Source organism: Electrophorus electricus, chromosome 3 (assembly GCF_013358815.1).
Source record: "Electrophorus electricus isolate fEleEle1 chromosome 3, fEleEle1.pri, whole genome shotgun sequence".
Classification (NCBI taxonomy): Eukaryota; Metazoa; Chordata; class Actinopteri; order Gymnotiformes; family Gymnotidae; genus Electrophorus; species Electrophorus electricus.
Window position 1 is genome coordinate 22,015,772 of NC_049537.1, and position 22,836 is coordinate 22,038,607.

The following is a 22,836-nucleotide window of genomic DNA, read 5'->3' on the forward strand; positions in this document are numbered from 1 at the left end:
TGCTTGACACACACACAATTAAATTTGTCGCCATGCTGCCCCCCCTTGTCCTGATCACATGACTCGGTTGTCGAGGTCATCTCCTGCCCCTCCCCTCCCATGTACACTGATTGGCTGGGCGGTGTTTGCTCATCAGTTATTGTGCCCACCAGGCCTCCTGAGTGCCCTGCTGCTCTATTAGTATGCTAATTGTAGTTAAGGGATGAGCGGTGACCTCGGAGCAGGTCATTTCATGTCCTGTACGATGTCCTGCCCCACTCCTTTCACACATGTGCTCTCTGTCTTGCCAAAACACATACATACACTCACAGGTGGTTGGATCTTCTTCCCCCCCCCCCCCCCCTTCATCCCATAGCTGTAGTCCGGTTTTCCCGTGCAGCTCAGCGTTTAGTCCCACACGTTGTGTGCGGCACGGCCAATTAGCATGTTGCCTTTGTGCTCCGCGGCGCTTCTTTTCATGGTCTGTCAAAGACAAACCGCACTTTCATCCTGAGAGTCCTGAGAGCGTCGAGAACAGCCCGCGTTATTTGCGAAGCTCTAGTCCTGGCTGCTGAAAAGCCCCAGTGTCTGAGGTTTCTGAACTAGCCTCACCTGAGCCACTGCCCGCTCTGTCTCCTGCTAAACGCCAGCGTCGAGGCAGTTGGGGTTGAGCTGGGACCGCATGGGGCTCACTTCCAGATCCTGGCTGCCAGGGCACACTGGAGACATTTTATATCAAATGACGCTTTGTTGCCCCCTGCTGGTAGGCACGAGTTATAGCCCAGTGTCGGTCGTCTCTGCTGTGGACGTACGCTGCTGTTTTACTCTAACCTTGAGTGAACAGCGTGAAAGTGTGTGAGGTGCTAACAGGATTTTGGGTGAGTTTTCCTGCCATGCTGAAACCTTCCCTCCTTCACCAGTTGAAGGTCTGTATGGTTTCAGTTGAATCCACTAGGCCACAGTCTTTCTTTGTTCTCTTCGTATGACTGCAAACCCATAATGCACCTCTGCAGGCACAAGGGTGATCCCGCAGGCAGGGAGAGAGATTGAGACCAAACTACACCAGCATTTTGGAATTCTGGAAATCCAGATGGATAATGGGTGGAAGTGCAGGGTTCCACCCACTACTGATTTACAGTCCCCCAAACCCCAGCCAGGGGAGTGTGTGTGTGTGTGTGTGTGTGTGTGTGTGTGTGTGTGTGTGTGTGTGTGTGGTGACTAAGCTGGGCTAGGCCCTTGCTATCTGGGATGTGTCCTGGTCAAAGGTGGTCCTGTGTCTGAAAGAGAACAAACAGTTGAGTTTCAGCCTGCCTCTGACTCGTTCCTGTGTCTGTGTTCTTTTTTGCCCTCTCAGTCTGTCCTTATACTGTGTGTGTGTGTTGTAGCCCAGGTGTTGTTGGTAGTGGTATACCCCTAATAATCATACCCAAATAAACATGGCCAACAAATGAACTCACACTATACAAAACATAATCAGGTCAGGCAGGAAATGTCAGACAGGAAGTCACCTCACCCCTATTGTTCCTGTTGCCATGGAGACTTTACAAAAATTGGAGGGAAATTCCACTTAAAATTGTTTGCTTTTCTTACACGCTTGCCTCAGTATGATCAAAGATGGACAACTTTTGTCCTTTCTTAGAAATTTTTAGTTCTGGCTTATTGAATACTTAGTAGACAATCCCTCTTGACCACTTGGGGGTAAATACCCCCACCCTGTCAATAGCCAGGTGTGTTACAGGGCTGAGAGAGAGGTTTACCTGGGATTGGAAGATACCTTAGGGTATACGAGCGGCCATGTTGTTTTTGGAAGCCTTTGTGCTGTGATTGTCCTACGTGGGGTTTCATTACACACACGCAGATGATCAGTTAAGGCTCACGTTGCTCCAACAATATTCTGAAATAAGAGGCGAGTGCAGAACCACCTGCTTGACTTTTGTAGTGGAACAAAAGGTGCCGTCAACCCACTGCAAGTCCCGTGCGGCAAGACAAAGGCACATCACCTAAGGTCAGCCTCCCTCCCTCACCCACCTCCGCTACAGGTCACCTGCTCGCCGTTACCAAGAGGTGGGTGTGGCCTTTCAAGAGGTGTGGCTGTTAAGTGAAAGGGGTGGAGCTCTGCAGAGTGGGAGCAGCAAAACCCATAGACACTAGGACCTCCGTCAAGCAGGCTGGTTTGAGAGCGTGAGTGAGGGATGAAACCTGCCAGACTAACGCCTCTTCCATCTCCCCACGACAGGAGTTGGAGTTCCATGGCGTCATGCGATTCTACTTCCAGGACAGGGTGGCAGGGAACTTCGCCACCAAGTGCATCCGCGTGTCGAGCACGGCCACCACGCAAGACGTGATCGAGACGTTGGCTGAGAAGTTCCGGCCCGACATGAGGATGCTCTCCTCACCCAAATACTCCCTGTACGAGGTCCACGTCAGCGGTGGTGAGTGGCCGCACAGCGGGGGGGTGGCACAGGGGGGTGGCGGGTTTTGTGTGAAAGCGGAGAGGTGGTGACTAGTGTACTTCCCCCATTTCTGGCAGAAGAGCGGAAGCTGGACCTGGACGAGAAGCCACTGGTGGTGCAGCTCAACTGGAACAAAGACGACAGAGAGGGACGCTTCGTCCTCAAGAACGAGAATGACATTGTCCCGAAGGTGAGGGGTGGGGCTAGACTTGGCTTCTCAGTGCCAAGTCTAGTGACTGAGTCCTGGTCTCAGTCCCCATGCAGTGCAAGTTTTTGGTTTTTATATATAAAAGCATGAGTAAACTCAGGAGGCTGCTGTTATGTTAGTTGTTCTGGAAAACCACAAGTGCAGAGTGCATGGGTTCCACGGGACTAGGGTCGAAGCCCCCTGATCCGTAAGCTCTTCAGCGGCTTGGTTCGGCTACAATGCCTGTCAGTTATGATTCAGGGGGCACTTTCACACACGAATGTTGAAGTAATTCGCCTCTAGGCTCCAGAGTGGTGTGCGTGCATGCAGTCAACCTACACATACAGAGCCAACTGAAACTCTGCCCAGTGTGCTTATACTCCTGGTGGGGGAGACAGACATCAGCAAACCATTTCATTATCTTATGAAGTGCACCATCTCTCTTTATCACAAACACACACTCTCTACCCCAACTCCTCGATACGCTCTTCTTCCATAGACAACAGCTTCTGCAGACGTCTGTGCACACAGTTTCAGACACACTGGGGTCTGTGTGTGTGTCTGTCTGTGTGGAAAGCATGCAACTGAGGTCCCAGTACTTGAAGTGGAAAGACAAACCTCATCGTTTGGCCTTTCGTCTTTCCTGAGCACTTCTCCTCATTGTCTTCTCGTTCTTCTCCCTTCTGTCAAGATTCTTTTCTTTTGGCCCATTTTGGCTTTATTCACTCATGAGAGTGTTATGGAACCCCACTTTACTAAATTCTCGGGACAGTTGTGCAATTTGTTGTTGGGTTACTCGGGACTCAAGGCAATATTGCCTAATGCGCCCCAACATCTGGCTCATCGTCGCAGACGCCCGCCCGGGCCACTCCTCTCACCCCTCCTGCCCTCTCCTCACATCCCATCTCTCTCTTCCCCCAGAAAACACAGAGCAATGGCCCTGAGAAAGAGAAGGAGGGCGTGATCCAGAACTTCAAAAGGACGCTGTCCAAGAAGGAGAAGAAGAAAGAGAAGAGGAAGGACAAAGAGGCCTTTGCCCGGATCCCCGACGGCGACGAGCACGCGCTGAACAGAGAGGACGGGTGAGCACCAGGGGTTGTTCATGCCCGAGGCCGTGGGCCGTGCGGGGCGTCCCCGTCCCTGTTGTAGGGATGGTCATTAGATTTTCTAGGGATGAACAAGCAGCTTTATAACACTACTAATTAAACTTGAGGCACATTGCAGCCTTGATATTTTTCTGTGTGTGTGTGAGTGTGTGTGTGTGTGTGTGTGAGTGTGTGTGAGTGTGTGTGTGTGTGTGTGTGTGTGTGTGTGTGTGTGTGTGTGTGTGTGTGTGTGTGTTTGTTGGGTGGGTTCCTAACGTGGTTGGGTACTGGTTCAGAAGCACTGTGTTAAAGCAGTGCTTCTTTCACTAGTTTGTAAAAATGTAATGCCACGGTGCATTAACAGCCAGTTTTGTCCATACCCACTTTTCACTGTCTAACTCTTATTTGTGTGGGTGTGCGTGCACGCGTGTGCCATTTAGGGAGAACTCGCGGCTGGCGGCGGAGGTGTATAAGGACATGCCCGAGACCAGCTTCACCCGCACCATCTCCAACCCTGAGGTGGTGATGAAGAGGAGAAGACAGCAGAAGCTGGAGAAGAGGATGCAGGAGTTTCGCAGTAGTGATGGCCGGCCCGACTCAGGTAAACGAACCCGCGTGTAACACACGCGCACAGTAACACGCCCAGCAGTGACAGCTGGCACGGCTCGGGTAAACACACAGTAACACACCCACATGCACAGTGACATGCCCAACAGCGGCATCCAGGGGTGTTTGGCGCAGTGAATATGCTGTAATCAGTTTGTGTGTCCCAGTTTGGGCCTCTGCTGTATAAACTGGGACTGCAGGCATGTGTGCCGGGATTGACTTCATGACGGTAGGTTGGATCTGACTGTTCTTGGTGACCTGTGACCAGCAGCCTGCGCTCCAGAGAGCCTGGCAACTCCTCAGCATACGTTTTATTCTATGTGGCTTTGCCCTGCAGATCTGGACGTGAGCCTCCTTCTGGAGCTCCATGTACACAGGGGCTTGGAGCAGATTGACAAGTTTGTTCTTTCGGTCCCGGCCAGCTCGGATAAAAGATCCAGATGTGCCTTAATATGTGGGATGACCCACGGGGTTTCTCTCTACAAGCGCTTTCGGTTCGGGGACTGTGGGCCGGGCGTGGATGGAGCCTCCCCCCCTAGCCGGCGTGAGGCGGTGCACAGAGGACACGGGCCGGATGTGCAGAGCAGATGTGCCTCCTCGGCAGAGGCAGGCGCGAGCGAGGGACGGAGGAAGGCAGCACCGAATTCCTCAGAATGAAAACATATTGTTGTTTCTTTCTCTCTCTGTCTCGCTTTCATATCTCAGGGGGGACGCTGAGGATCTATGCGGACAGTCTGAAGCCCAACATCCCCTACAAGACCATCCTGCTCTCCACGACCGACACGGCCGACTTCGCCGTGGCCGAGGCCCTGGAGAAGTACGGACTGGAGAAGGAGAATCCCAGAGAGTACTGCATCGCCCAGGTGAGAGCCACACCCCCACCGCCCACCCTCCAGCCCTCCGGGGACACTGCAGCCCAGCCCCACAGTTGAACAACAGCGTATGCGTGCGCTTGACTGTTGTTCATTGTTATGGAGCATATTTGATGCACAGATGCTATGGAGAGCCCTGGCTCACAGTCACGACCCTCTTACAGATATTTACTAGAGCTCCCTTTCATGCTTCCGATTTGGTGGGAAAAAAAACACTAGTAATGTTTAAAAGCGGGCGTGTGCACTAGCCAGACTCCTTGCTGTGTGTTTGGCCAAGACTTTAGCATTATTATCAAGCTGTTTCCGGTCATTGCCCTTCTACCAGGGAAATCATTCATATTTCAGACCGTCCTGAGCGTGCTGGATTAAAGCCACGATGCGATGTTTCTGTGATGCTGAGTCGTTGAATTGTTCGGTTCTCAGATGCCAGCTCAGCATGCGAGGGCAGCTACAGAGGGTCTTGGAAAGAGAGACAGGTGGGTGGGGGGTGGGGGGTTGGGGGTAGAGAGAGGGGTTGATGCAGATCTCTGCTTCAGAAAGATGCGAAACTGCTACGCTTTCAGCGCGTGACAAAACGTTGCCGGTGCCAAACCCTCTAACCTCCCCGCCGTGCCTTCTCCCAATCTCCCAATGTTCTCCTCAACCAATCGCATCAAGAGCCTTTTTAATTAAACACGCAGCTCATTAGTAAAGGCCTCAGTGAACTCACGCAGCCCAAAGGGGGGGGGGGGGGGGGGGGGGTGAAGCGTCCGCTAGCGCCTCCCGTTTTAAGTTCAGTGGGGGCTCCGCTTCCACGTTAGCCCAGCAGCAGCACGCAGAAGCCACACAGCATGCTTGCCTCCTCTCGTCCCCTGACCGAACCCAATGGCTCCTGTGTCTTGCGCAGGTGGTGCATTCTGACGATAAGCCTGTGAAGGAGACCGTACTGGAGGACGCGGAGTGCCCGCTGCAGATCTTCAGAGACTGGACCAGCGATAAAGGTCCCACATACCACACACACTAATGTTCCATTTTTATTTTCCCTTTCCTCCAGATGAGTGCTGATATTTACTAGATTCTTACTTTATAATCAGCTAGATTGCAGTAAAAATGCAATAAACGCATCATGCATGCGAGAAGCCAGAGTAATTTAGCCTTTTAGACAATCACAGTAAATAACAGCACTGAACAGTATTAAGGTCTCTGTGCACGTGGGTTACGAATAGCGCCCTCTGCTGGCGTTACTTCTTGCGCTCTTACAGAGGCATTAGTGTTCCAGCTGAAGAAGAGGCCTCCAGACTACGCCCCTAAGAAGGGCCGCAAGCCGGATGACCGCATGGGCTCCCTGCATGGAGCCTTGCCCCCGGAAAAGCTGCCCTACCTGGTCGAGCTGAGCCCAGGTGGGACAGACCTACACACACACACACACATTTCTGAATGTTTTACAAGATCTTGGAGCTAGTACATCAGTTTAAAATAGGTTAATATTCAGCCATCACCTGTTAGCCAGTCCGTGTTGATGGCTACTGTATGCCTCTTCCCACATCTGAGGGCCAGAGGGCGGTGGGCGTGCTGAAGGTCAGGGGCCAGGTCCCTCAGATACACCTCACAGGCTTCTACTCTCTTAACAGACAGCTGCTCAGGGGCGTCGGACCTGTGACCACCGTAGTCAGGGACGTAGTGGCCGTGGCCCCTTTATTCAGGGAAATACTGCACTGTGGCCCCTGTAGTCAGGCATGTGTGGCCCTTTGCCCACTGTAGTCACAGCTCCCACTAGTGAGGCTCTAACACTGCCCCACTGCTGCTTCCACTCTCACCTTCCTCCTGACTGACCAGAACTGTCCGTGTGATGCACTAACCCCTCTCTCTCTGCAAGTGTACATATGTGTAAATAACCAATGCTCATTAATGTCCATGCGCTTTATATGAACATGCAAAATAATAAATATAATAAAGTTTAACATGTGAAGCTGAGGGGCGTGGGGTGAAATATCGGGTCTGGGTAAAGGGGTCTTGGGCTCAGGGGTTGGGGTGGTGAAGGCTAACAAACATCAGAGCGGCAACCTGCTTATGGTGCTTTTTTTTTTTTTTTTTTTTTTTTTTTTTTTTTTTTTTTCCCCCCCCTCCTCTCCTTTCTTCTGCTGTGTCACCCATCTCTTTATCTCTCTCTGTCTATCCCTCTATCTCTCCATCTCCCTCTCTCTGCCTATCTATCCATTTCTCCCTCTGCATGGTGTGTGCGTGGGCGCATGTGTTTGTGCGTGCGTGTGTGTGTGCGCCCATGCTGTGGCTGTGTGCTCCTGGCTTCTCTGCATGCGTCCTGTCCTAGGGCGGGGGAATCACTATGCCTACTACGCCTACCGACAGCCCGAAGGTAATGCACCTCTCCTCACCTGCCGCGCCACTCTGCCTCCCACTCCATCTTTGAATGAAAAACCTTTAGTTGACTATAATTTATTTTTCTCTATGTGCTTTGTCCATATCACTAATTAACCGTAAACGTTGCAGTAATCAAACTTCACGTATGTTAAGCTCCTCATTCCACCATACTTTATAACACTCCTGTATTCTGGTGGGCAATATGCCAGTACAGTGTTGTGATCAAGGGAAGTCGTCGCTTCTAAGCACATCATGGTCAATTCCAAAGCTACCTAGGGCTGAGTATGCATTCTGGTTCACAAAATCCAATTTGATTCCATTTCAGTTTGTACAGTCTGATAATCAGTTTCTAATATCAATATAATTAGTGTTGCCTGTCACAGGGATTTCCTAAGAATGAATGCTGTATGTTGATTACATGATGTTAAATTTGTTGCATGGTGCATTACTGAAAACGTTAATGTGAAGTTAGGGATCAAATCAATACATGCAATTATTTATCAGCAGTCAGCACTGATTCAGCAGCACAGCTGTGTACCTGCATGCACTAGAACATACATGTTTAATTGTAAGCACTGATTGGATCAACAATCAATTAGAAAATCAATATTTTTACTCAGCCTTACAAAAAACACTGTCTAACTGCATGTTTTATTACAAAAAGATTTAAATCAATTATAGAGTGTCTGCGAGCAGCAGGAGGAACAGGAATTCACACGGTGTCCGATTAATACTGCATAGTAGCAAATAACTGGTCAGATTGACAGTGTCCTGTTTGTTTACTTCCTGATTCCTATATTAATAGCTTTCTTTGGACACCGAATACCAAAAAGACCTCATACATTCCAAAAAGCCTATAAAAACGTATCATTACCGTTCTGCTGCGTAATCATGTCCATTCCAAATTCAACAATAATAAGATGCCGTCTTTGCCGCATAATCCTCCCGATTCCGCGAGGCGACCGTGTTTGGCCTTCGTCTGTCCAGAGCATGATTCCACAGAACCAGAGAGCTCCGTATTCTGCTGTGATTCCTGCTTAGGGTAGCAGTGGTGCAGTAGTTGATGTTCAATATACGCGAGATGTGTGAGGACCCGCATAAGTGGATTCTTTAGTGTATGAATTACTGTATACATCAGTGATGTGAAATGTTTTGCGAATATGAGTGTTGAGAAAAGCAGGTTGTGTGTGTTTTGCATAAGAATAACGTGCATATTGTAGACTGTGGGTGTGTGATGTCACTTGTGTGTAGATGGTTCAGACTCCAGGGATAAGCCCAAACTCTACCGACTGCAGCACAGTGTAACTGAGGTCGGCTCAGAGCGGGGTGAAGACGGAAACATCCAGGTGAGCAGAAAAGCACACCTGCACACTACTGCCACCACAGGAAAGGCCTACTCACCCTACTCACTACTACAGCAGAGGCTTTACCCCACACCTTACTCACAACTACAGTAGAGGCCTTACCCCACACCCTACTCACTACTACAGGAGAGGCCTTACCCCACACCCTACTCACTACTACAGGAGAGGCCTTAATACCTTTACATATATATTTGCTCATGTATGCCCTTGGGTGTTTGGAAAAATTGGCTACATGTTAAAAACAAAATAAAATCAAAATAAAATAACCTGATAGTAATTGCAAATGTTAGAACATTGCAGTTCCTATACACTGATGTACTGGGCAACTTTTATCATATGTTCTGATGAGCACACTTTCTACCAGTACCATCATTAATTCCCCCTTCGCAGCTGTTTGGGCCGGGCATCCTCCCCCACCACTGCAACCTGATGCACGCTGACGGCCTGGTGACGGTCACCCCAGCCAGCCTGGACGGCGAGACCTTCGTGGATGGCCAGAGGATCTCGGACACCACGGTTCTACGCAGCGGCATGACGCTGCAGTTCGGCGCTGCCCACGTCTTCAAGTTCGTGGACCCCAGCTACGACCACGCCATGGCCAAGAGGGACCCGGGGCCCATGGTGAAGGGCAGACACAAATCGGGGTGAGCGGCTGCTGTCGGCTCTGTTGCCCGAGCTGCGGCGGGTCGCATCACGCTGTAACCCGTCCCATCGTTGTTCCGATGAGGGTGGGAGTGTGATGCATGCGAGAGAGTATCTGCTTCCAGGGAGAATCTGCTTCCAGGGAGAAATCTAGTGGAACTCTGGTAGGGGGCTGCGCGATGGAGAGCAGCTTTATAAACACAGACACAGGAAGTGGCAGCTGACTGCTGTAACACTCTCCCTGTGGCTGGACTGACTGCTTTGCTCCCCCCTGCCCATTGGCTACAGTTGATTAAATAGACTTGCGATGTATCCAAATAATGTAACACACGGTTTTGTGCGCGTATGCGTGTTTATATTCCGTGGATAAATGATTAATTCCGCAGTCTGGAATCCAGTAAGGCTGGCGTAGCTTCCTCCTCTAGTCTGCCATGAGAAATGAGGGACAGGAAAGGCGTGAGCACAGAAACACGATCGGGCTGAAGAAAGGAGCCCAGACAGGTGTGCTGTGGGCCGGGGCTGAGGACGCCTCGCTCCAGCTCGAGAGCGCAGAACTCTTTATGCCAGCACGCTGTAAGAGGGTGTCACAGCGCTGCCGAGCATAGCCTGTGATCACATTAGTTTGCTGCACAGTCGCTGCTGAGACTCCGCAGTTCAGCTCGCAGAGCGGAGCTATTTCTGGCACTTCCATTTTTGCCGGAGGCGGGGGAATAGAGAAGAGAATGTGTGGAGTGCGTTCAGTGAATGTGCTGGGTTTGTTTCATATGTAGTATGTATAATTTTATAATAGTTGAATATACTTCATAGTTTTTTTTTTTTGTTTTGTTTGTTTTTTTGCCTTATTTTTTAATAAACTTGAGGCAATACTGTCACAAAATGTTTTTGTATTTAGACATCAGAATTTCAGACTTCAGCAGATGCTAATATGACAATGATTCCCTTCCCAACTGTAATTGTCACATTCTACCCACCTATAGTATGTAAGCCTATTAGAGCAGCAGTGTGTGTGTGTGTGTGTGTGTGTGTGTGTGTGTGTGTGTGTGTGTGTGTGTGTGTGAGAAGCATGTGGTTTGCATTGTAGCTCAGCGTTTGCCTCGTCAGCGGTTGTCCTCACGATTTTCCTGCTGTCGCTCTTGGTCACGAGTGTGCTGGGCACTCTGCTACCATGGCAACAAATGCTCCACGTGTGTGAGAAGCGGGTGGGGGCCTTCCTGAAGGCTGTCCTCTGCAATGCCTGTCCCAGCTGCTCCACTAAGTCTGTAATTACTGTAGCAGCCAGGCAGCCACCGCAAAGGGGGTCACTACAGCAGAACGGGGGAGAGCGAGAGAGCGCGCGCGAGAGAGAGAATGAAGGAAAGGGAGAAGAAAGGGGGCGTGAGGTCGTGGCACACTTCAGGCCTCACCAAGAGCCTCTCCGATCTGATCACTGTGGGCTCGGTTAGCTGGAGGTGAGTGGGTGTGGCGCCGTGTCACTGCAGAGGGAGCGACTGGCAGCGTGTGTGCTAGAGGCAGGGCAGTTGCGTACACACGCGCGCGCACGCACGTCCTTCCCTGTAGTTAAGGAGAAAATCCTGGGCCAGCCGGTTCCAGTGTACACCATCAGGCTCACAGGAGCGCAGCGCGGCACTGGTGAGTAGAAGCCGTGTTGGTCTTTGTAGTTGGGGTGCAGGGCGCTGACAGTATGTTGCCTTACAGATGTTTATAGCACGAGTTCACAGCTTCTTGCTGTGTCTTCTTTTAGATCAGCATCAGATCAGATTGGTGAGATTGCTTCCGAACTGTGATGTGGAATTGTGTGTATGTAGAAGCTTTTAGGACTTAGAGTCCAACAGCCTTTAGGGCATTCCTTGTACATTTTGTCCCGTGCGTCATGTGTCTAATACGCGGTCGCTATGTCTGTGTTAATAGAGAAACTAGATTTCTGTGTTTGTGTAAACACAGAGTGTTGTGCTGTGCTAGAATAAGTTTTGTGTTGACGGGGAAGGCACTAGTGTGACATCCCTCATGTCTACAGATCTCATCCCCCGTTTCATGTTGCAGGGGTTATATTTGTAAGCAGGATGGGACAGGATGTTGGAGAGCACAATATTTGGGGAGACACAGGGCCCTGGCGACGGGATGTGGTGATTTAATTTAATTAACATTTTTTGATGCCTCTTTATTTTTGCTATTGTGAAAGCCTCATCAAGAGGAATAGAGAGTTGTTGTTAATGGGACTTTTCTGTCTGTTTTAGTCTCCTAAATCCTCCCTAATGCACAGAATACAAATGTTAGAACCATGTTTCACATCTAATGCAGCTAAATGGAAAATCCTCATAATCAGAGGGGGAGTTGTGACGCTGTGTTGGAGCATGCTCGGTAGCGCGTGTGTGTGTGGGGGCGGAGGCGGGGCATCAAGGTGAGGAGGAGTGGCCTCTCTCCGCCTGCAGAGCACCTTCCAAACCCGACTGCTTTACTCAGCGTGCTTCTCTTCTCATGTGGTTTTGTGAAACTGAATTAAAATGCTCCGCGGGTATATATTTAGATGGCGGGAATCCTACTCATTCATTTAGCCGACATAGTCGTTGACTGACTGCAGGACTTCCAAGCGTGTGTGCGTGGGAGGCGTAGGGAGTTGTCTGTGTGTGTCTGTTTGTATTCGGTCCCCAGTGGGTGAGGGTAAAACTTTAGCTTGCTGCTGTTGTTGTTTTCCTTCAACTGTGGTTTTCGTGCAGCTGTGTGTAAGTGCACATGTAGGAGTTCTCTGCATGTCTTGCCATTGTCAGGAATGTTGTGGTCTTGCTCTGGCTTCTCATGTTCTCCCTTCTTTCATAAATTCCTCTCTTCTGCAGGAGTGTCCCAGAGACAACCTTTGACCTGCACGGGGACATTCACAGCAATACTGCCCTCCCCACTAGCAAGGTATCAACTCTCTCACAGTCTATTGCTCTTATTTCTCGCGCTCGCTCTGTTTTTCTCTGTGTGTGTGTGTGTGTGTGTGTGTGTGTGTGTGTGTGTATGCGCGTGTATGCGCGTGTATGTGCGCACACATGATGTAGATGAATTCTGTCTGATTGGGCCTGCATCTGTGCACTTCTGCAGAGCTCAGGCAAACTGGAGATGGATCGCTCTGCTAACATGAGTGAGAGAGGCATGGTGAAGCCCATGATCCGTGGGGAGCAGCAGGACTTCAGCAAGCATGACGGGAGGTGAGCTGCTCACACTGCCCTGCCCCCCTGACCCACCCCTCCTCACATCAGCCACGCAGTACAACCTCTATCTGCACACAGGTGCTTAGGCCTCACCATGTAGGGTGTGTGTGTGTGTGTGTGTGTGTGTGTGTGTGTGTGTGTGTGTGTGTGTGTGTGTGTGTGTGTGTGTGTGTGTGTGTGTGTGTGTGTGTGTGTGTGTGTGTGTGGAGATAAAGTGCGCATAGCTTAAGTTAGCTGTTGGAAGTAGCATTGACTGACCAAAACGAAGAAACATGTATGAAACCTGACCCACAACCTTGTGACTCAACCTCAGATACCTGAGCCCTTACAGTCATTATAAACCCAATCCTCTCATCAATAATCCAGCGTCACTGGACCCCTATACACACATACTGGCACACGCGATGCTGTATGGCAGGAGCGCAGCGGGCTCTCTGGAGCGGTGGGTGTCTGTGGACAGCGGCGTGAACGTAGCGTACGTGAGCTGGGTCACTGAGCACCTCCTCTCTCCCCACAGGTCCCACGACGGCCCCGAGCTCACGCTGCCGGCCAGCATCGAGTTCCGGGACAACTGTAAGTACCAGTACGGCGCTTAGCCGCCCGACCGCCCACGCTGCACACCCGGCTCGGACACCGCGCACACCCAGCCTGAGCCCCTTATTGCGGCTGCTTAGTGCTGTGTTTTTTGTTGTTGTCAGGTGTTTTATGTTTCAGCCGGTCTGTTTGTCCATGGTCCGGCAGGTGTTCTGCGTTCGTTTGCATAAATTGTTTCCAGACTGGCTGGGTGGTGCCATGGCCTCAGTGGTGGGTGCAGTTAGAGGGCAGACTGCTGGAGCAATAAATGTGTAGCGAGCTGGAGGGAGGCTGGTCCTCCCAGAAATCGATGAATGGAAAAATATTGATGACCAGTGTGCAATAGGGGAGGTTATTTTGGATTGAAACAACAGTATTGGACACTTTCTATAAAAAGATTCTAAAAATGAAACGCATTATCTGTAATGGACCAGTGAACTGTGGACGGAAACCCAGGCCCTACTGCACAGTCCACTGATCTGAGACCAGGGGTTACACTGCAGCAGGCTAGAGAGTACTTATTCTGCCACAATTTTGTTCCCACTGCATGACACTGTGTGGCCTTGGCGCCTGTATGGCTGTAGGCCTTGGCACCTTGGCGCCTGTATGGCTGTAGGCCTTGGCACCTTGGCGCCTGTATGGCTGTAGGCCTTGGCACCTTGGCGCCTGTATGGCTGTAGGCCTTGGCACCTTGGCGCCTGTATGGCTGTAGGCCTTGGCACCTTGGCGCCTGTATGGCTGTAGGCCTTGGCACCTTGGCGCCTGTATGGCTGTAGGCCTTGGCACCTTGACGCCTGTATGGCTGTAGGCCTTGGCACCTTGGCGCCTGTATGGCTGTAGGCCTTGGCACCTTGGCGCCTGTATGGCTGTAGGCCTTGGCACCTTGGCGCCTGTATGGCTGTTTCCCATTTCACTGCAGTTTCAGTGTCTGTTGCTGTTACGTGTGTGACACCTTGGATCGGCATGGCAGGCTTTTCCTGGTCAGCACGGAGATGACCGTGCTGTCATCCATGTGGATCCCCTGTGTCGTTCCGCTGGGCCTCATACTAGTTTGCATTTCCTCTCAAAATGACATCAAAGGAGATAGCCTGGAGCCAGCTTCCCGTGGCGAATGGAAATGTTCATGCAAAGTAGGCAAGCGGTGGCAAGAGACTCAAACAACTTGCCCAAGTCTGGACTAATATAAATGTAAGTCTATAACCATCCGTCCTGTGGCTGCTGAACATGAAATTCAATTTCTCTTCCATCCCCGAAGTCAACACTAGATGGCGAATGCAAACGCCATCGCGCATGAAAAGAACGGCTTACTTTGAGACGGAGGAGCGATGGCTGTGCAGCGTTGGTGTACGAGGCCAAGGCTGCCAGACCAGTCATGACCTCCCCGGCCACCTCTGTATTTTCCACACGAGGATGCCGTTAGTGTGCTAATGGCGTGAGAGCGTGCGTGTTTGTGTTTCATGCTGACTTTGATTCTCAGTGGAGTTTCCTCTTCACAGCAGGACAATGTTATCACCCAACTTATTCCTCTGACCTCTCGGTGAACTTATTGCTTATTAGTGTTCAGCTTTACACCTTAAAGTAAGGTTTTTTGGGTTTTTTTTCGTTTTGTTTTTATATAAATGGCTGCTGGCCAAGGACTTAACGTCGTTCCTTTTTCGAGTGTCGATTCTCTCTTGAATCGTGCTGTTTCTCTGCTTCCCCCCCCCCTCAGCCGAGGATGCCTTCCTGTCAGCCATCATTAACTACACAAACAGCTCCACTGTGCACTTCAAGCTGTCGCCCACCTATGTGCTGTACATGACCTGCCGCTACGTCCTGTCCAGCCACTACCGGCCTGACATCAGCCCGTCTGAGCGCACGCACAAGGTCATCGCCATCGTCAACAAGATGGTGAACATGATGGAAGGCGTCATCCAGGTGAGTGTTTGCCTCCTCTGCCCTTGACCTGTCCCACGCCACCCCTAGCAAACATCTGCTAGTCCAGGGAAAGGTTCACGCGTACCTTTTGAAATCGGCAGAAGCTGGAGGTTTGGGCGGGGTCAGCTCATTGGCTGTGTTAAGAAAGTTCAGCTGAACATATCAAACGAGGCGAGCTCTCGTCTCAACTCGCGCGCTCCCGACGCCGCTCCGCGATTGTGGCTGGCTTTTGTGCGGTTGAGCTCTCCACCCCGCTCCTGGGAACCTGCCGCCCTGAGCGCACCTCACCCGGCAGACGGCGCTCCGCAGCAGAGCATTCGCAGGGCGGACGAGGTGCGTTAGGGTGTGAACTCTGCAGAGCAGCAGATCACCAGGAGCTGGGCCAGGCGTCGCTGCTTTCCCTGGGTGCGTGCGTGCGTGCTGTAGCTGTTTGTAGCAGCAGACCCAGCAGATGTAACGTTTTAGGCACGGCATAGCTCAGCGCTTCCCCACCCAGCCCACAGGACCCAACCGTTGGGTTGTGTGTTTTGTTGCTCTGGTCCGTCTCCCGATGAGCATAAATCGAGCCGTTAAGAGCACTTTCACAGCTGGGAGCTGCGTTAGAGCAGGAATATGGACTGTCTGGTTGCTCCTGAGGACTGGGATGGAAAAAATACATCACATTATCCTTAGTGCTGCAAATCACTGTCTCTGCTCATGTGATAGTGCTGTTCCTCTCTCTCTCTCTCTCTCTCTCTCTCTCTCTCTCTCTCTCTCTCTCTCTCTCTCTCTCTCTCTCTCTCTCTCTTTTTTCTTCTCCCTCCCCCTCCCTCTCCGTCTCTGTGTCCATTTTTGTCTTTGTCCGTTTCGCCCGAGGTGTTCCCCAGATTTGCGGTTAAAGAGCAGTCAGGCAGCCGGCCTGTGATGGCGTGCCAGGTGAGGGCAAGGCAGGTGTCCTGGGTTTATTTGCTCCAATGGGTTACCTGCCACTCAACTGCCAGTATTCTGGGTAGGCTGCCCAGACCGTGGGCCTGTGGAACTGACAAGATAACCAAAAGAGTTCAGCAGACATGGAGAGCAGTCTCCTTATTCCTTCCACCCAGTAGGGGAGAGTTCAGACCGATGCATCCTTGTCTTGTCCCCCCTGGGCTTGGCCCCTAGACCCCCGTTACACACATGGAGCTTGAGTTAACAGATGGTCCTATATCTAACATCTGTATTAGCACATATGATAAATATACACCGGCGCATTTGTGGGCATCAGTGAAATTATTGATACCCTATCAATACCCTCCACGCTGTGTGCAAAATCAGCGCAAAGGTCTTACAAAAGCAAATCCTGTTAAAAGTGGATTTTCGTCTACTGTGATCCAGACCTTAAGCTCCACACCGAAGCTTCAATCGGTAACTATCTGCAGATGAAATATACATCGACGACATGCTGGCAAAAACCTACAGACACACTCGATGTGCCAAGTGGACTCTACAGGTCTTTCACTATCTCAGAACTGAGATGTTTCGTTTAGTTGACGTAGAGGTGTGCTCGTTACACGGGTGCTCTCGGATGAGGCTAAAGCACTGTGCGATCTTTCACCTGTGCATACCCCTATGATCCACGAATACCGCTCTTTAGCAAAAACACACATGAGAACTGTCAAGATGCCGCCGGAATAAGAACGGAAACGAGACCAAAAAAAAGGGGAAATAAAAAAATAAACCTGCGAAAAATCTGGTTGGGGAGACAGCAAGGGCTGGTTTTTTGTTTGTTTGGTTGGTTGGTTGGTTGGTTTTTTAAGAGAGCTGGAGGTAAATAGTGATGATGATAAACTTAAAAATAAATCAAATTTTACTCAGTTGAAAAAATTATATAATTTGACTGATGGCTAACAACATCAGGAACATTTGTTCCTTTCAGAAAGCTCAGCCAGATTTGTTCATTCACACTCATGGACATGCTTGTATCTGCAAAACCATTCGTATGTTTATTGAATGTTTTATAGAGATATAGAAAGCTGTTCTGTTCTAAAGCTAGTCTGTTCTAGCATTTATTCACATCATTCAGCAGTTCACGATTAGTCTGAAAAAGTGAAACCTGTGGAACCTGGTACACACACACACACACACACACACACACACCAAAAAAAGAGAAGCGTAACACTCAAGTAAAATAACGAAAACCTCTCATTCACTCCCACTCTCAAACACTTTCCCTAATCATACTGACAAAAAAAAGATGGTATTGACAAAAGCTTCAACTTCCATCTGTTTTTTTCAGCACTTTGTATTTTATACACAAGATGTTTAGAATCAGAACTATAAACGTCTTATACTTGTGTAACCATTCGGTAGGGGGTTTCTCTCGCATTCTCATTGGCTGCCGCTCATTGCTAGCCTACTTGTCACAGATGTACTCACACTCAGAGGTGCTGGACTGTTCTAAGGTCCTGTGACTGACGGCAGCACTAAAACTGATGCGATTTAGATGGTAGGGTTTCCGATCAAACCTGTGCTCACGTGAGACGACGCGGGAAGTTCAGATGTTTGAAACTGTTCAGTTCTTTGAACTGTTCACCCTAATCTGAGCGCCGTAGACGGCGAGAGCAATGGCTTGCCACCAAACTGAAGGGTTTTGTCTTCAATCCCCAAGACTCACATCGAGGTTGAAGTCGTGTGCTGTGCACACAGCGTTAATGCTAACAGTGTAATTAGTCTGCAGTAAATCTGTAACTTGTCAAATGCAGAAGCCCGGAGGCTAGAATAACAGATTTTCTAATTACAGCGTACTGCGTTATGCAGCTCACCTCTCTTGTACAGTTCAGTTGTGGTGCTCCAGAATGAAGCGATGAAAGTCTCCTCTAGCTCGAGCTTCTCTGGACAAATTGTAGAAATGAGCGTAAGAGTAGGGGTTCAACGACTGTTTGTTGTGTGCACATTTGTCGTGCGTGCGTGTGCGTGCGTTTGCGTGCGTGTGTGTGTGCAAGCGAGTGAATATGCCTGTGAAATCTCTGTCCATGCCATGGCTGTTGTTGACAGTCTCTCTCTCTGTCCTGTTGGATGTCTGTTGCCCCTCCTCCAACTCCTCCTCTCTCTACAGGAGATTGCTGAAGGTGACCAGGTAGGAGATTGTACTGCCAGGGAGAGCCCTCTCTACCTCTACCTCTCTCTCTCCCTCTCACTCTCACTCTCTCACTCCCTCCCTCTGTCTCTGTCTCTCCCTCTCCCTCTCTCCCTCTCTCTCTCTCCCTCTCCACAGTCAGCTTGGCTTCCATGTCTTTTTTTTTTTTTTTTTCCTTCCCTTTCTTAACAGAAACCAAACAACCCAACCAAACCTGCCAATAATCCTCCTCCAGCAGCTGGACTCTCTAAAACAAATAAAACCATAACCCTCATTCAGCTCCAGCCTGGACCATGTGATACTAAAACCTCCAGTTAAAGATCTCTGACTGGCAACATTTTAATTCTGGCATCTCCATGTTATCTCTGCTTTCTGCCCTTCAGTATGGATGAGAGACACCCCTGCATTCTTACGCTTATTTGTTTAGTTTTATTTTTCTTTTAAATTAATTTATTAATTTATCGTTTTGTCTGTGGTTAATGTCATCTTTTTTTTTCTTTTTCTTTTTTTCTTTTCTTTTTTTTTTTGGATGCGTTCTATGGCCAAAACCAAAAAGGGGGGGGTGGGGGACAGCCGTCGTCATCGGTGGGTTTGACGTGTGCGGTATACACAGGGTTCTGGTTCGGCGAGCGTGCACACTTGCCTGGGCCGTGTGTATACGCTCTGCACGACGGGGACGGTTCACTCCGCAGCAACCAGACACCGCTTTTCTCTCTGCCGTTGGCCTCGGTCTCCATAGCCAAGTCTGGAGCCATTCAGTCGTCTGGTTGAGACATAATCAATCTCTGGAACCCTCCGTACACACCCGGAGCAGGGCGAGCAGAGTTTTTCTGGCTGCCCCGTCCCTTGGTGAGCAGCAGGCTCACGGCCCCTGGGGCCTGGTTGCAGCGGAGTTGGGGTGGGTTGGACCGGGGGTGAGGCTGTCCTGGGACTGCTGCTACCGCTCCTGCTACTGCTGCTGCTGCTTGTGGCTGTTGAAAACCCCTCAGCCTCGTCCCTCTGGAGCGCTACCTAACTGTTTCCCTATCTGTGTCTGTCTCTGTGTCTTTCTATGTCTCTCTCTGTGTCTGTGTCTGTCTCTCTCTGTCACTGTGTGTCTGTTTCTGTCGCTCTCACAGAAGCAGAAAAATATAGCAGGTGCTCTGGCCTTCTGGATGGCGAACGCCTCAGAGCTGCTCAACTTCATCAAGCAAGACAAAGACCTGAGCCGAATCACGCTGGACGCCCAGGATGTGCTTGCACACCTCGTGCAGATGGCCTTCAAGTGAGCAAGGAAACACACACACACACACACACACACAGACAAATGCATATCTGCAGAGCATGCTATAACACGAAGTATCCATATCAAACTCTCTAAAATAAACCCAGTTTACTTTAAAGAGACTACCTCGCACACAAATTCAAGATGGTTTCAGTCTCTCCTACCTTGAGTGAGAGTGAAAAAAGTACCGGCCACGTGTGTGCTACTGGATCATTTGAAAGTGGTGTGTAAAACTGCAGGGCGAAACATGAGCTCAGCTGGCCCGCCACTGCGTGGGTGAGCACAGGGTGGTGTGTGTGTGTGTGTGTGTGTGTGTGTGTGTGTGTGTGTGTGTGTGTGTGTGTGTGGTACTGAACGCAGGGCGGTCTGCCCACACTGCTGCTCTTTTTCCCGGCCCTTCCTCCTGACATGATGCACATATGACTCACTTAGGGAAGTTGCCATACTCAGTTACTTTGTTTTTATTATCTGCAGTCCAGAAACGCAGCACTAAACCTTGGACTTCACCCTGCACCATGTCTATCCTGTGCTGGGGTATGTGTATGTATGTGTGTATTTTTTGACTGGGCTTCATGTGAACTGTGCCCGGACACTGCTGGAGCTCTCTCTGTGTAATACTACAGGCCCGAACGTCTACTCCAGCCTTAATTCTTCTGCAGTACAAGTAGCCTTATTCACGCCTGCCGTGCAAACTATAAAGAAAATAAAAACTATTATTTGTTTCCCGTCAGGTACTTGGTGCACTGTCTGCAGTCAGATCTCAATAACTACATGCCGGCCTTCTTGGATGACCCTGAGGAGCAGAACCCACAGAGGCCCAAGATAGGTGAGCCGAGAGCCACCCGCTGCACGGTCAGCACTGCAGAGGTGTACAGGATGGGTTCATGAAACAAACTAATTAGCGCAATTATTTTGTGAACCTAAACTTTTAGAGGTTTATGTGAAGATGTTGCATAATTGCTTCAGCTAGATTCATCTTCAGCTTTATACTTTCTGCTTGATGAGAGCACAGTGGCCTTCCCAGGAAAAGGGTCCAGGTAGGTAGTCACTTCAGAGTAAACATCAGCACATGACATTATCAGCAGGAGCGCCCCCTTGTGGAGGTTTTGAGTCAGAACAGCATTTAGCATTCCCCCCCATCTTACGTGCTCTGTTACGTTGTGCCGCTGTGTAGTGGTCGCGGACTGTGACCCGTGGCCCCTCTTTCTGCCCCACAGAGGACGTGCTGCACACCCTGACTGGCGCCATGTCACTGCTGCGCCGTTGCCGCGTCAACGCAGCCCTCACCATCCAGCTCTTCTCTCAGCTCTTCCACTTCATCAACATGTGGCTCTTCAACAAGCTGGTGACGGAGTCGGACTCGGGCCTGTGCTCCCACTACTGGGGCGCCATCCTGCGGCAGCAGCTCAGCCACATCGAGGCGTGGGCCGAGAAACAGGGCCTGGAGCTGGCCGCAGACTGCCACCTCAGCCGGATAGTGCAGGTACGCACATGCCCCTCCAACTACCGGCTCCACCTCATAACTTGGGTACATTGCTCACACGCGCTGCCCCTTTATCTCACCCCTAGGCCACAACCCTCCTCACCATGGACAAGTACTCCGTTCAGGACGTCCAGAACATCAACAACACGTGCTTCAAACTCAACTCCCTGCAGCTCAATGCCCTGATGAGCAACTACCACTGTGCCCCAGATGAGCCCTACATCCCGCCTGTGAGTGACCCCACCCAAAGGGCAAACAAATGTGTCACGGAACGCCCTTTCGAGACTGAAGTTACACGGGGACATAAGGCCATTATGCTAATCAAACCCAGCTCCCAACTAACCTGACCTTCTGACCTCAGCAACTCCTGCAGACCGTAATACAGTCACCATAGTTTATTTGAACAGGTTTTTCCAATCAGCTACATAGACGATTTATACAGTTCCAAAAGTATTAGGTTATAATTAAAGGTCTAGGATGTAAGTTTAACTCCTACATGTAAGTTTAACTCCATACTAGGACTTTGGGGACATTTGTGTAGCTGGTGAAGATTAAGTTTTGTCGAGACCCTCCTCTACCCAATCAGTCCTTAGCGTCAACAGCAACGTGTGCTGTAACCTGACGGCACAACCTCTGGAGGCGAGCCGTAGCCAAGCCCTTGGCGCGCTCACGTGAGCTTCCTGCCCCGTGCTGGAGGGGCCTCCAGCAGGAGCCCGAAGCTGACAGTTGGCTGTGGCCCGCAGGAGCTGATCGACCACGTAGTGTCCGTGGCGGAGAACACGGCGGATGAGCTGGCACGCAGCGACGGCCGCGAGGTTCAGCTGGAGGAGGACCCCGACCTGCAGCTGCCCTTCCTCCTGCCCGAGGATGGCTACTCCTGCGACGTGGTCCGCAACATTCCCAACGGCTTCCAGGAGTTCCTGGAGCCACTCTGCCAGAGAGGTAGGGAGGAGGCATCCTTCTAGAATGTTCTCAGAGGCTAGTGAAAATACCAGTCAAGTTTGGTACGTGAGGAGAGGCAAATAAACTTTGTTTATTTGCAAAGCTGATGTGGAGCCAGTGGAATGTGGTTACCTAAGGTCCTGTGGAAAGAACTGTTTGGTCTTTCTTTCTTATCTGTGTTTGTTTGTTTTTTTTACCCGAGAGTGTGTGAGTGAGAGTGTGTGTGAGGTGACCATGGTCTTTGGATTAGAAGAGTGGGTTTTTGGCCTGACCCGCTATTTCCTCCACAGGGTTCTGCCGGCTGAGCCCTCACCCCCGGTCTCCTGGCACATGGACTGTCTACTTTGAAGGGGCTGACTGCGACAGCCACTTCTCCACCGACACCGCAGACCTGGTAGGTCACTCTGATGGCATGCCAGCACTTCCTACTGCTGCTGAACTGAAGGCTGGCCAGGACAGGCTCTTTTGCACAACTATGCTGAGTCCCGTCTTGCTTCGCCCTTTACTGATATACAGGGGTGTTTCTTGAATAGGAAACACGGTTTAGGCTTAGAAGTTTTTCTTTCCTCTGAGCACGAAGCATTTTGTACTGTAACATACCCTACCCACGTTTTTTGTTGTTGTTGTTGTTGTTGTTGTCCAATGTTGTTGGTGATTGGTGATTAGATACTCAGGCTGCCTTTCCAGAAATGAGGATGGCAGCTGTAACACAGCTTCATCAGCGCTGTGTTATGTCAGGAGCCGGCACAGTCTGAGGTCACTGGCAGACGGTCTGCAGCCCTACCTCGGTGTGTTAGATTTCAGTCAGCACCAGCGAGGCCTCAGC

The 22,836-nt window shown here is 50.4% G+C and overlaps 1 protein-coding gene across 16 annotated transcripts in view; it reads left to right on the plus strand.

Annotated features, from left to right (window-relative positions):
* Positions 1 to 22,836, plus strand: part of afdna (afadin, adherens junction formation factor a) — a 73,852-nt gene that overhangs the window by 27,473 nt on the left and 23,543 nt on the right. For 8 of the 16 annotated variants that reach the window (XM_035524266.1, XM_035524267.1, XM_035524270.1 and 5 more), the window contains exons 2-22: positions 2,216 to 2,411; positions 2,510 to 2,622; positions 3,541 to 3,701; positions 4,145 to 4,305; positions 5,016 to 5,173; positions 6,069 to 6,162; positions 6,424 to 6,561; positions 7,491 to 7,535; positions 8,792 to 8,886; positions 9,295 to 9,548; positions 12,378 to 12,447; positions 12,628 to 12,734; positions 13,255 to 13,310; positions 15,022 to 15,227; positions 18,301 to 18,321; positions 19,440 to 19,585; positions 20,317 to 20,411; positions 20,803 to 21,068; positions 21,155 to 21,298; positions 21,812 to 22,010; positions 22,301 to 22,404. In XM_035524266.1, the coding sequence (XP_035380159.1) occupies positions 2,216 to 2,411; positions 2,510 to 2,622; positions 3,541 to 3,701; positions 4,145 to 4,305; positions 5,016 to 5,173; positions 6,069 to 6,162; positions 6,424 to 6,561; positions 7,491 to 7,535; positions 8,792 to 8,886; positions 9,295 to 9,548; positions 12,378 to 12,447; positions 12,628 to 12,734; positions 13,255 to 13,310; positions 15,022 to 15,227; positions 18,301 to 18,321; positions 19,440 to 19,585; positions 20,317 to 20,411; positions 20,803 to 21,068; positions 21,155 to 21,298; positions 21,812 to 22,010; positions 22,301 to 22,404 (2,829 nt within the window). The remainder of the gene's footprint in view (positions 1 to 2,215; positions 2,412 to 2,509; positions 2,623 to 3,540; positions 3,702 to 4,144; positions 4,306 to 5,015; positions 5,174 to 6,068; positions 6,163 to 6,423; positions 6,562 to 7,490; positions 7,536 to 8,791; positions 8,887 to 9,294; positions 9,549 to 12,377; positions 12,448 to 12,627; positions 12,735 to 13,254; positions 13,311 to 15,021; positions 15,228 to 18,300; positions 18,322 to 19,439; positions 19,586 to 20,316; positions 20,412 to 20,802; positions 21,069 to 21,154; positions 21,299 to 21,811; positions 22,011 to 22,300; positions 22,405 to 22,836) is intronic. The other 8 variants (XM_035524272.1, XM_035524274.1, XM_035524269.1 and 5 more) reach the window with 5 other exon arrangements.